Consider the following 12364-nt stretch of genomic DNA (forward strand, 5'->3'; position numbering starts at 1 on the left):
ACTCCCTTCACATTCTATTAGACACAGAAATATACTGGGAGTTTGGTTCCCTTTAGGGAAATCACTGTGAGGTGGGACAGAGAAATAAAGCTGGGCTTCTAGTATAGAGAATGTGAATTTAATCAGGCTTGCAGGACCTGGAGAGACTCCTACTACATTGAGGGTATGCAAGAACAACCACACACTAGATCAAGACCCCCCCCCCACCGTTTCCCCCCCCATCTGTTTCATTCTTTCTTTCTTTTAAGGAGAGATCAGACATCCATATTTCTTTTCACTCTCACCTCAATCTGAATCTCCGACGCTCCAAGTAAACAACTTTTACAGGATTTGATTTACCTATTTTATTCTGTAGCACAGATTTAGATGTTTAACAAGGTATTGTTTCAATAATAACCTTCCAATACATTTCACTGTTCATGGTTTAATTATGAGTTTTTAAAATTACAATCATAACCAAGTTGAGCAGTTCACCCAGGCCCAAAGACAGGGCAAGCCTAAGAAAATAGACTCAGACGTGGACAACCCAAGAAAATTACCTCAGCACATGTGAACCTATGAAAACAAACCCAGGGAATCTTCCTCCGTCTCGGAGAACTCCAAGAAATAACCAAGTATTGGGGAACTCATAAAAAGTAATCCAGAAAGGGAGAAAAGGCCAGCACAAGTAAACCCCCAAAACTACTCAATCACTGGAGTATTCACAGTAAGTCATTCAGCACTGGACAACCCAGGAAAATTATTCCAGAACTGGAGAGTATCTAGGAACAAACCTTTTACTGGAGGTCCCAGGAAAATAATTCCGGCACCAGCGAGCTGTGTAATATAACACTGTACTGTATAGGCCATGAAAGCAATACAGCACTGGGGTAGTAACCAAGCCCTGGATATCCTGGAGCACCGATTCCCTACAAAGGAGAGACCGAGAAATTCCCCTCTGTAGAGTCTAGGGAAGAAGATCCACACTGCATATTTTTACCAAGGGCCAGAATATGCAAGGGTAAAGCTGGCCTAATTTGCATTGGATTGTCCAGTAAAAAATTCCCTGCACTGGAGATCCAAATGAAACTAACCTGGCACTGTACAATCAAGGTAACCAAAGCAATCACTGAATAAATCACTTCCATGTCTCCCAGGGAGTGACCTTCCTCTGTAAAAGAGTGCTATATATGTAGAACGCAATAACATAACTAGGGTTGGTACATGGAATTGATCCTCAGCAGAGCAGTTTAGGGTCCTTATGAACTAGAACCTAGGGAATGGTTGTCACATGTGGTGGATGTGATGGACAGCTCCACCAGCAGTGCAGATTCCAAAATGGTCAGCCACACAACCTGGATGTTCCCAACAACTAGAGGTTCCAGAAAATCTTCTGTTAGCAGTGAAGATCCCAGGTTAAGCAACCCATGAAACTGAACATCCCAAGGGCAATGAGGGTCCCAGGCAGGCATATAGTGTCCCACAAAGGCTAACCCAAAGCAGTTGAGGGTTTTGAAGCCTTAGAAAGGCTAGCTGCACAGCTTGGCCGTCTCATACTCTACAGAGTTTGGCAGTCTAGCATTAAAGGCCCTTAGGGAGCTCTGGATCCTACCAACTTCGTTGATGGGCAGCTTGAGCCTGTGCCGGAGAAGGCAGGTGAAGAAGTCGAGACGGGTGGGACCAGGTGGGGAAAGACTGTTCACTCTATCCCTGAGCTCTAGCAGTTCCATCATGACCCTATCCCGTGGATCACTGGTATATGGATACTCCACTTGCAGCGTTAGATCCCGAATGGCCTGCTGGTCAAAGGGCAGGCTGTACCCAAAAACCTGTAAACTGTTAATCTTCATATAGCCCAAGTTCCTGGAAGGGTCAGGTGCCTCCAGCGGCTCATAGTACAATGTCTGATTAGTGCTCTCATCTTCCACTTTAATTCGGCTCCTCAGATAGACATGTACTGTCTCAAAGAAGGACTTCCATCTATTGCCCAGAGTGAGTGTCCAGTTCTGGCACTGTGAAGACGAGTCCGTCTTAGTCCTTTCCCAGTCTGGGTAGCTCCCTTCACCCACGGGCATGAACCAGCTTTCAGAGTGACTTCCCCCAAAGGGGTTGACATAGATTGCCATGATGGGCTCAAGAGTGCTGTTCTTCGTGAGGCACACCTGCAGGGATATGCCGAGCAGTATGTGCAGCAGTCCCGGTCGGTACTTGTTTGATTTGAAGGTGAGCAGCATCCTCTTGCGCCAAGAAGGGTCAAACCAAACACCCAATCGGAGGTCGTTGCTTATGAAGATGGCGTTGGCCAAGAGAATGCGGGGGTCTCGTCGCTGCAGAAGATACTTCAGTTCCAGGTCAGGCAGGTCTGCCTCCAGCCCCAAGTAGCGCTCTGGAGCATCTGCTACTTCTGGTCGGCACTGTCCATGGATGGCAACGTAGCCCATGTTGCAGCTACTGCAGCGGCTGACATCCTCTGTTTCGCAGCTTGTACAGGAGGAGCCCTCCCCCACTGTGCATGGCATGGAGCCCTGGCACAGAACTTGTTTGTAAGGACAGATGCAGGTCTTGCTGTGCTCCAGGAATGCCCCTTGGAAGCCACTTTCACTGCAGTATAGTAGTGACTGCACCCGACTCCACCAGTAAGACAAAGGCCTGAGGAAAACACAAATAAATAAATAGGTTATTTTGACCAGCCTAGAAATGTAACAGCCATGAACACAAAAAAGACACTATTAGGAAAGGCAATGTGGTGTATTGTTGACTTTGAACCTGGAGATCTGGGTTTGAATCCTGGCACTTGTTTGAAAATTGTGAGATTCTGGGCAAAAACCTTGATCTCTGTGCATCAAAAGTGAATTATAATCCAGAGTCATAATTCAAAAGATATAATAATTTACAGCACTTCATTGCTTCTCGTCTAGGTTGCACTTTATAAATATCAATTAAGCATGGGCGGAAAATCCGTTACGCTCGCGGATTTTGCGGATTTTCGGTAAATTCGCAATCCGCGAACGCTCGCGAATTTACCAAAAATCCGCAAATTCGCACGCAGCGGATTTTTTTTTCTTGGTGATACAATTTTGCGGCATGCAGTGTAAGCTCGCAATTGCAAACTGGTACAAAACCCTCGCGAACTGGCAGAAATCCTTGCGAACTGGCAGAAATCCTTGCGAACTGGCAGAAATCCTTGCGAACACAAAAAAAGCATTCAGCAGGTTCAAAAGTTCAAACTCATCATTAGTAACCATTCCCTGTAGTGCTTCCTGACAAGGGCCCCTCCAGAGTTCAGTTGCTAGTTGCAACAATTGAATGACCCTGCTCTGACCCTCACAGCAGGCTCATAGAATAGCTACAAGTAGGCCACAAAGGTCCTGGAAAAAAAATTGCACTGCAACAGAAAGCAAATTACAGATAAGGAAGCAGGTGCCAGACTGGAATTTTAAAACAGTGACACATTAATAAATCAACCCCAAATTAATACATGTCAGTTGAAGCAGGCAGGTGTGCTTGCTTTTTCCCCCCATAATCTACAGTGATGATGAACCAGAGGGTGGCATTGATGTACCAGAGGTTGGCATGGGTGAAACAGAGGGTGGCACGGGTGAAACAGAGGGTGGCAGGGGTGAAACAGAGGGTGCTGGGAACCTGTGATGATGAACCAGACGTAGAAACAACATAATCGTGACCGTTGCGAGCCGACATGTAAGTTCGCAATTGCGAACTGGTACAAAACCCTCGCGAACTGGCAGAAATCCTTGCGAACTGGCAGAAATCCTTGCGAACACATAAAAGCATTCAGCAGGTTCAAAAGTTCAAACTCATCATTAGTAACCATTCCCTGTAGTGCTTCCTGACAAGGGCCCCTCCAGAGTTCAATTGCTAGTTGCAACAATTGTATGACCCTGCTCTGACCCTCACAGCAGGCTCATAGAATAGCTACAAGTAGGCCACAAAGGTCCTGGAAAAAAAAATTGCACTGCAACAGAAAGCAAATTACAGATAAGGAAGCAGGTGCCAGACTGGAATTTTAAAACAGTGACACATTAATAAATCAACCCCAAATTCATTCATGTCAGTTGAAGCAGGCAGGTGTGCTTGCTTTTTCCCCCCATAATCTACAGTGATGATGAACCAGGGGGTGGCATTGATGTACCAGAGGGTGGTATGGGTGAAACAGAGGGTGGCAGGGGTGAAACAGAGGGTGCTGGGAACCTGTGATGATGAACCAGACGTAGAAACAACATAATCGTGACCGTTGCGAGCCGACATGTAAGTTCGCAATTGCGAACTGGTACAAAACCATCGCGAACTGGCAGAAATCCTTGCGAACTGGCAGAAATCCTTGCGAACACAAAAAAAAAATCCGCGAATTCTCGCAAATTTGCGGATTTTGCGGATTGCGAGTTCGCAAATTCGCAAAATTCGCGAACGCCAGATTCGCAAAATTCGCCCATGCTTAATATCAATGCACGCGTTAGGGACCAATAAAACTAGTGAACTGGAATTTCCACCAGTCTTATCCTGGATCACTAAGAGGGTCATAGTGCATTTCACAAACAGAAAGAATGTCTCTTTACTTTATGTGTATTAATATTATACAAGAGCAAAATAGGTGGCTCAGCAATACTGTTTACTTGCTGTAACAATATGAAAATCAACTCTATACAATTTAATTCAACTGATCAATGTAATACAAAGACTCCATTGTGTTTATTCAAAAGAAGAGATTCCTATACTCATTTAGTTTATATTTTTAAAAACCATCTTCTTTGACTCAAAGGCAACCAACTTGTTTCGTCCCAAAGGACTTCTTCAGGGCTTCAAACAGAGGTTCTTCTAAGTAAAGCAGTGGGCATGAGATTTCATAGTTTAAGTTGTACAGTGAATTTGTCCACAATGTAACATTTCCCTAGGCCCTTTAACGAGACAGTATCCATGAGTAGATGACCCACTTGGTGGTAAGTGTTCAGACTAGATTTTTTCCAAAACCAAAAATATCAGTTAGGGCATCACAGTAATTGTTCCATTTATGGATTCAGTGTCTTTCTATGGGACCGGTGAGTCTGTTAGCACATGATGAAGGTCCTGTGGTGTAATGTCTCTAAAGGGTTTTTAGTCAGGGAAAAGAAAGAAAGGGCACACTGCTGAAAGTGAACGTAAGAGTTTCTAGAAATCCTGGTTAGAGATGTGGTGCATAAACGGGTGAGGGGATCAGCCCTATAACCCCTCCAATGTGTGTAGGCCGAGGCCAGCACACCAGAAAATTACAACGCGATACCCTTGCACACAACAAATATTTTACAAGAAATTGTGTCTATGTAGACACTAATGTACAATTCATGCAAAAACAAAGCATGTGAGATCAACCGGTCCTTGTGAAATACAAGGACCAGTTGATCTCACATGCTTTGTTTTTGCTTGAATTTTACATTAGTGTTTACATAGACACAATTTGTTGTAAAATATTTGTTGTGTACAAGGGTATCGTGTTGTAAGGTCCTGTGGTGTGTTTGCATTTTATAGAGTTGATTTTCAGATTAATATGACAAGAAAATAGTAGTGGTGAGCCCTCTTTTGTTGTAATTGTTTATGGAGTCTCTCCTATGTGGAAGACGAAGGGAGCTTTTCTTCTGGACTCGTGCACTACCCTGATCTATTGTAATCCTTACCCAATAAAGTGTTAGGTGCCACTTTAAATATCTGCACCAGATCTATTACATGCCTGTTCAGTTGCACAGATTTGAGTTGCGGGACAGCTCTAGTTGTGTGCGGTGTAGACAGGAGGATGCAGACTTCCTGCATCTCGTGTGGGGTTGTGCTGGTATACAGGCTTTTTAGGTCAAGGTTGCGAAAGTGCTCACGAAAGTGATGCTGGATTCGGTGCCGTGTTAGCCCGCTGTGTGCATTTTAGGTTGGGTTAAGGGCCTAAAGCCATGCAATAGGCGTTTAGTGGCTGTTTCCATGCTGTTTGCCAAGTCGGTGATTGCGCAATGCTGGGGAGCTAAAACCCTACCGACAGTCAAAAGATAGATCCGAGACTTACTTTATTGCAGGGACCAGCTGGGAATTTATGCGGAGGAGCTGCCTGTAGCCTCATGCCCCATTAAGAGGATACCTATTAGGCAATCCAGACTTACAGTATGGGGATTATAACAATGTGATACTTTCTTGAGGTGGTGGGTAGGGGGCTTCAACTTGCAACAAGTGTTCATGTCTTCATCTATTTGTATCAACGGGCTCCAACGATTCATTAAGTGCCAGCTTTTTGGGGGGGGTAGGTTGGGGAGGTGCTCAGCTCAATGCAGGATATGTTTTTTGTTCATATTCAGGTAAAATGCTTGTATTGTATATAGAAGCTAGTAGATCTGATGTGCCCCATTTAGGTGTTGTAATCACTCCCTGATACAAGCTGTACAATAAAAAGAGTTTTGAAAAAAAACTGTTAGGCGCGGTGTTCTTTTGCCTCAGCCTCTTTGTATAGATTATTTATCATCATACAAGTGCTACTCCTTTTCCCAGAGAGGTGAAAAGCTATGCCATCCCTTTTGGGATTACAACACGCGACAAGTTTCTAATCCAACTGAACTAATATCCATCGCTAAATTGAGCTGGTCGTTACAGGTGGGGCCCACTGGTTCTCATTTTTGAGGACCAGCACTTATTTTCCCTCATCAGAATTTGACCCAGAATAAGAGGCATAACACAAAAGGGGAAAAGGAGGAAGAGAATTATGAAACATCGACAAAGAAAGAAAGCAAGGATGAAAATGAACCTGAAAGAATGAGATAAATGGGTAGTGAGTGTCTGGTGGTGGATGAAAGAGGCATAATGTGGAATCAAGATTAGGGAGCCTTGGTGTTCAGTATCCCGGATATTCAATAGCGTCTCCCTTATGCTTCTGAGCTATACTTTGGGTAGCAGGACTTATTCTTTTACAAATCCATCACTGCTACTATCCGTGCTATGTTGTAAGTACATAGCTATGTCTAAATAGTTTTTGGTTTAGGCTCTATAATAGAATTGTAGTATATGTTTTACAAATGCAGTGTTGGACAAGTCTACTCCCATTCTGGTCCACAAGACTTCTCTGGTAAAAACAATCTCTAATTCATTTATTTGCACTCTCCTTTGAGACAAAGGGCCATTTTCAGGTCCTGCTGATGATGGCTTTAGCTTTCAATGCTGACATAATACATATACAGCAATGGTAATTCTATGCAAAAGCTTAGACTTGTAGAGAGTTCTGTGATTCTAATTGGCGTTCATTCACCCTTGCAAAGTGCACTGTCAATATAAAAGTTTAATGTTGCAACATTAGAATATCACAAATACAAGAAAGGTGATGAGAAGTATGCTTGCAAATAGTCTAAACCACTAGCAATCATTCTAGTCCGCCACTCTAGACAGAAGCCCACCTTATGCAAATCAGTACCAACCCCGCATCTTGTGGTAATAGTCCCTTCTGGACTGCCAGATGAGGCCTTGTTCAGAAGGTACCACCAGCAACTCCAGATTAGTTTCAGCATTTGTAGGCCTCATCAGTGAAGCATATCTTTTTGTATTCAGTGGATCGGAAAGTCAGGGACCCACATTTGAGCACACCCCGTGCCACTCTAAGGGCATAACATCAGACACACAAAAGGTGATAGGAGGAATTCTTGCAAATACCTAAACCATTGGCAATTGCTCTGGGTAGAATTCCAACCATTTTTTCTTTCACCCTTTGTCACCAGACAGAGGCTCACCATCTACAAATCAGCACTGGCCTTCCTCCTCATGGGAACAGCCTGTCCCAAACTGTAGGCGATGCCTCATCAAGAAGGGACCAGAAGCTACCCTAGACCAGTTTCAGCCTTGTTAGGCCTCATCAGTCAGATATAGCTTGCATCTTGTGGCACTGTAAGCAGTAGACCCACATCTGGGCACACCCTCAGCCACTTAGGTCGCATTATCAAGCACACAAATTGTGAGGGGACGAAGGCTTCAAATAACCTAAACCAATGGCAATCACTCTGGGTAGCACTCCAATCTGTTTTTCGTCAACTGTGCCAGTCTAGGCCCATCTTGTGGAAATCAGTACTGACCCAGCTTCTCATGCCAACAGCTCATCCTGAACTGCTCGGCAAAGCCTTCTCAAGAACATAATGTAGGCTGCCTCAGCAATGGCCTTCTCATCAGGGGCAGAGTGAGTACTGATTTGCATAAGGTTGGTCTCTGTTTAGAGTGGCATGGTGGGTGAAAAATGATTGATTAGGTGTTTGCACAGAGTGATTGCCAGTAGTTACACTATTTGAAAGCATTCCTGCCATCATCTTTTTGAGTGTTTGATAAAGCACCTGTAGAATATGCCTTCTCTGCATTTCATTGATGGTCAAGGTTGTACATCAGGTGTAATTGCACTGTGTGGAGGACTTCCATGCATGGTGTCTTCCTTGTGTTACATCGACCCACTACACTGCATTGCAACCTTGGGGCACTAACCCACTCAACTTCACAGTATCTTCAGAATCTTATAAGCACACAATATGTCATGGGAGCACTAACACACCACACTGCCTTACACTAAAGAGACATTCAGGGGCAGATTTATATTTTGGCAGACTGAGATATTGCAGTCAGGGTGATGGAATCATTTAATATATATAACCTTGATCTCGCCTCCACCCACCAAATGATGAAATGACCGAGAGGCTGGTGGTCATTTCTTAAAGTGTTGCCAAGAACTGCCATCAAGGCAGTTCCTGTCAATGCTTTTTACAGTTCGGTGCAGCGCTCCGTCAACATAATGGAGGCCTGCACCAAACAGTTTTCTTTTTTATTAAAAAAAATAAATAAATACCAAAGTGGTGAGAGGCAGTAAAAACTGCTATCTGTCCGCTCATCCACATTGGGTGGACAGCCATATAGACAATTCTCTGATGGCCCTTAATCCATCAGGCCGTCAAGGCAGTTTGCCCACAGTGAAAATGGAACAATCTAATATGATCCGCTCACTTTTAAATTGGGTGGGTGGACCATAATGTTGGTGATATGCAAACTCAGTTGCTGTTACGATGGAGTATGCTTATTGGCAACATTTAAATCGGCACTAAATCACCACTGTGCATTACTTTCTAGAGATACTAACCCACCATACTGCACTGCATTCCATGGAGACTAACCCGTTACACTGTTGGACACAATGCACTCCTTCCAAGGAACACTAAGTAACTTCACTGCACTTCATCCTAGGCACAAACATCACCATATTCTATTGATACTAACCAACTGCACTGCATCATGGACAATAACTAATAATGTTGCATTGAATCCTAAGAACACTATTCACCGCACTGCACTGCATCCTCAAAATATAACAAATTACAAATTACCAGATATCTCTTCTCATTTCAAACAAGCCAGGGTGGCGTCACAAGCAAAGAGCACTGCAGCCTGGTACATGTCCCACATAATCTTATCCTATGCACAATACCCTATCAAAATGTCCTACATCACAACAGCACTAATGTACCACTTTGCATTGCATTTTAGGGGGCACAAACAAATCACACTGCACTGTACACTTAGGGGACGATTCACAGAACTAACTTACGACACAATCCTAAACTTTCTACTTTTGGCATTCACAGAAGGCATTTAGTAGTCTTAAATTAGGATTTTGTCTTAAATTAGGATTTTATCTTAAATTATACTTAAGACAAAATCCTAACATAAGACACAATCCTAATTTAGGACAAAATCTTAATTTAGGCCAAACTCCTAATTTAGGAAAAAAATGCTAGCGTAAGACAAAATCCTAATTTAAGTCAAAATCCTAATTTAGGACAAAATCCTAATTTAAGACAAAATCCTAACTTTAGACAAAATCATAACTTAGGGTTACTAAATGCCATCTGTGAATACCAAAAGTAGTAAGTTTAGGATTTTGTCGTAAGTTAGTTCTGTGAATCGGGCCCATTGATTCTTAAGGCAGCCAAAGAAAACTCACCAAAAACTCTGTGTTCCGTGCAGAGGATAGTAACCCACCACAGTGAACTCTGAGGACACACCACTGTTTATTGGGTAACAATGACCCCAAGAGACAAAAAAGCACTGCATCCTTAATAAGATATATTGCCACAAAGTACTTCATCCTAAGGACACTAACATATCTAGCTGCCTGTATCGACACTGTACTGCATTCGGAGGACGGTAGTGCACTAATCTAGATTGCAGTCTAAGTACATTACCCTAAAACCCAGCACTGCATAGTAAGGACACTCATGAGACTAAACACTCATGAGACTAAATCACCACAGAGCTCTGTATTGTAAGACAACCAACATACCTAGATGCCTGTAGTGACTCTGTACTACAAGAGGGGAAAAGTATTGTATCAATCTATACTGCATCCTAGGTACATCAACCTACCACAGAGCACAGCATAATAAGGACACTGATGATACTAAATCATCACAGCGTGCTGCATTCCAAGGACACTAACATGCCTAGCTGCCAGTAGTGACACTGCAATACATTCGGGAAACAGTAGTGCACCAATCTAGATTGCATCCTAGGTACATTCACCTACCACAGGGCACTGAGTAATAAGGAAACTGATGATACTAAATTATTACAGAGATCTGCATTCTGAGGACACTAACATACCTAGCTGCCTGTAGTGACACAATACTGCATTCGTGGGACATGTAGTGCACCAATCTATATTGTGTCCTAGGCTCATTATCCTATCACAGAGCACTGCATAGTAAGGACACTAATGATACTAAATCGCAACTGAGCACGGTGTCATAAGGGCACTAACATAGCTAGCTGCCTATAGTGAGACTCTACTGTATTTGGGGGACAGTTGTGCACTAATCTAGATTGTGTTTTAGGTACACTGGCCTACCACAGAGCAGTGCATAGTAAGAACACTAATGACACTAAATAACTACAGAGAACTGCGTCCTAAGAACACTGACACTCCTAGTTCCTTGTAGTGACACTGTACTGCTTTCGGGGAACAATAGTGCACCAACCTAGATTGTATCCTAGGTACATTAACTTTCCCATACACTGTATAGTAAGGACACTAACGAGATTAAATCCCAACAGAGCACTGCGGTGCATCCTACGGACACTAACATGCCTAGCTGCCTGTAGTGACACTGCACTGCTTTCGGAGAACAATAGTGCACCAACCTAGATTGTGTCCTAGGTACATTATCCTACCCTAGAACACGGCATAATAATGACACTAATGAGAATAAATCACCAGAGCACTGTGGTGCATCCTAAGGACACTAACATACCTAGCTGCCTGTAGTGACACTGCACTGCTTTCGGGAAACAATAGTGCACCAACCTAGATTGTGTCCTAGGTACATTACCTTTCCCATACACTGCATAGTAGAGACACTAACGAGACTAAATCACCACAGAGCACTGCGGTGCATCCTAAGGACACTAACATACCTAGCTGCCTGTAGTGACACTGCACTGCTTTCGGGGAACAATAGTGCACCAACCTAGATTGTGTCCTAGGTACATTATCCTACCCTAGAACACGGCATAGTAATGACACTAATGAGACTAAATCACCAGAGCACTGTGGTGCATCCTAAGGACACCAACATACCTAGCTGCCTGTAGTGACACTGCACTGCTTTCGGGGAACAATAGTGCACCAACCTAGATTGTATCCTAGGTACATTAACTTTCCCATACACTGTATAGTAAGGACACTAACGAGATTAAATCCCAACAGAGCACTGCGGTGCATCCTACGGACACTAACATGCCTAGCTGCCTGTAGTGACACTGCACTGCTTTCGGAGAACAATAGTGCACCAACCTAGATTGTGTCCTAGGTACATTATCCTACCCTAGAACACGGCATAGTAATGACACTAATGAGAATAAATCACCAGAGCACTGTGGTGCATCCTAAGGACACTAACATACCTAGCTGCCTGTAGTGACACTGCACTGCTTTCGGGAAACAATAGTGCACCAACCTAGATTGTGTCCTAGGTACATTACCTTTCCCATACACTGCATAGTAGAGACACTAACGAGACTAAATCACCACAGAGCACTGCGGTGCATCCTAAGGACACTAACATACCTAGCTGCCTGTAGTGACACTGCACTGCTTTCGGGGAACAATAGTGCACCAACCTAGATTGTGTCCTAGGTACATTATCCTACCCTAGAACACGGCATAGTAATGACACTAATGAGACTAAATCACCAGAGCACTGTGGTGCATCCTAAGGACACCAACATACCTAGCTGCCTGTAGTGACACTGCACTGCTTTTGGGGAACAATAGTGCACCAACCTAGATTGTGTTCTAGGTACATTATCCTACCACAGAACGCTCCGTTGTAAGGACACTAATGAG

The 12364-nt window shown here is 43.6% G+C and overlaps 1 protein-coding gene across 1 annotated transcript in view; it reads right to left on the reverse strand.

The window, feature by feature from the left end:
- Positions 1-329: 329 nt before the first annotated feature.
- BRINP2 (BMP/retinoic acid inducible neural specific 2) overlaps positions 330-12364 on the reverse strand; it is a 222705-nt gene continuing 210670 nt past the window's right edge. The window contains exon 8 of the mRNA XM_086956543.1: positions 330-2628. Within this exon, the coding sequence (XP_086812669.1) occupies positions 1509-2628 (1120 nt within the window). The 3' untranslated portion in view covers positions 330-1508. The remainder of the gene's footprint in view (positions 2629-12364) is intronic.

The sequence above is a fragment of the Lissotriton vulgaris genome, chromosome 1_1 (assembly GCF_964263255.1).
Source record: "Lissotriton vulgaris chromosome 1_1, aLisVul1.2, whole genome shotgun sequence".
NCBI classification, from domain to species: domain Eukaryota; kingdom Metazoa; phylum Chordata; class Amphibia; order Caudata; family Salamandridae; genus Lissotriton; species Lissotriton vulgaris.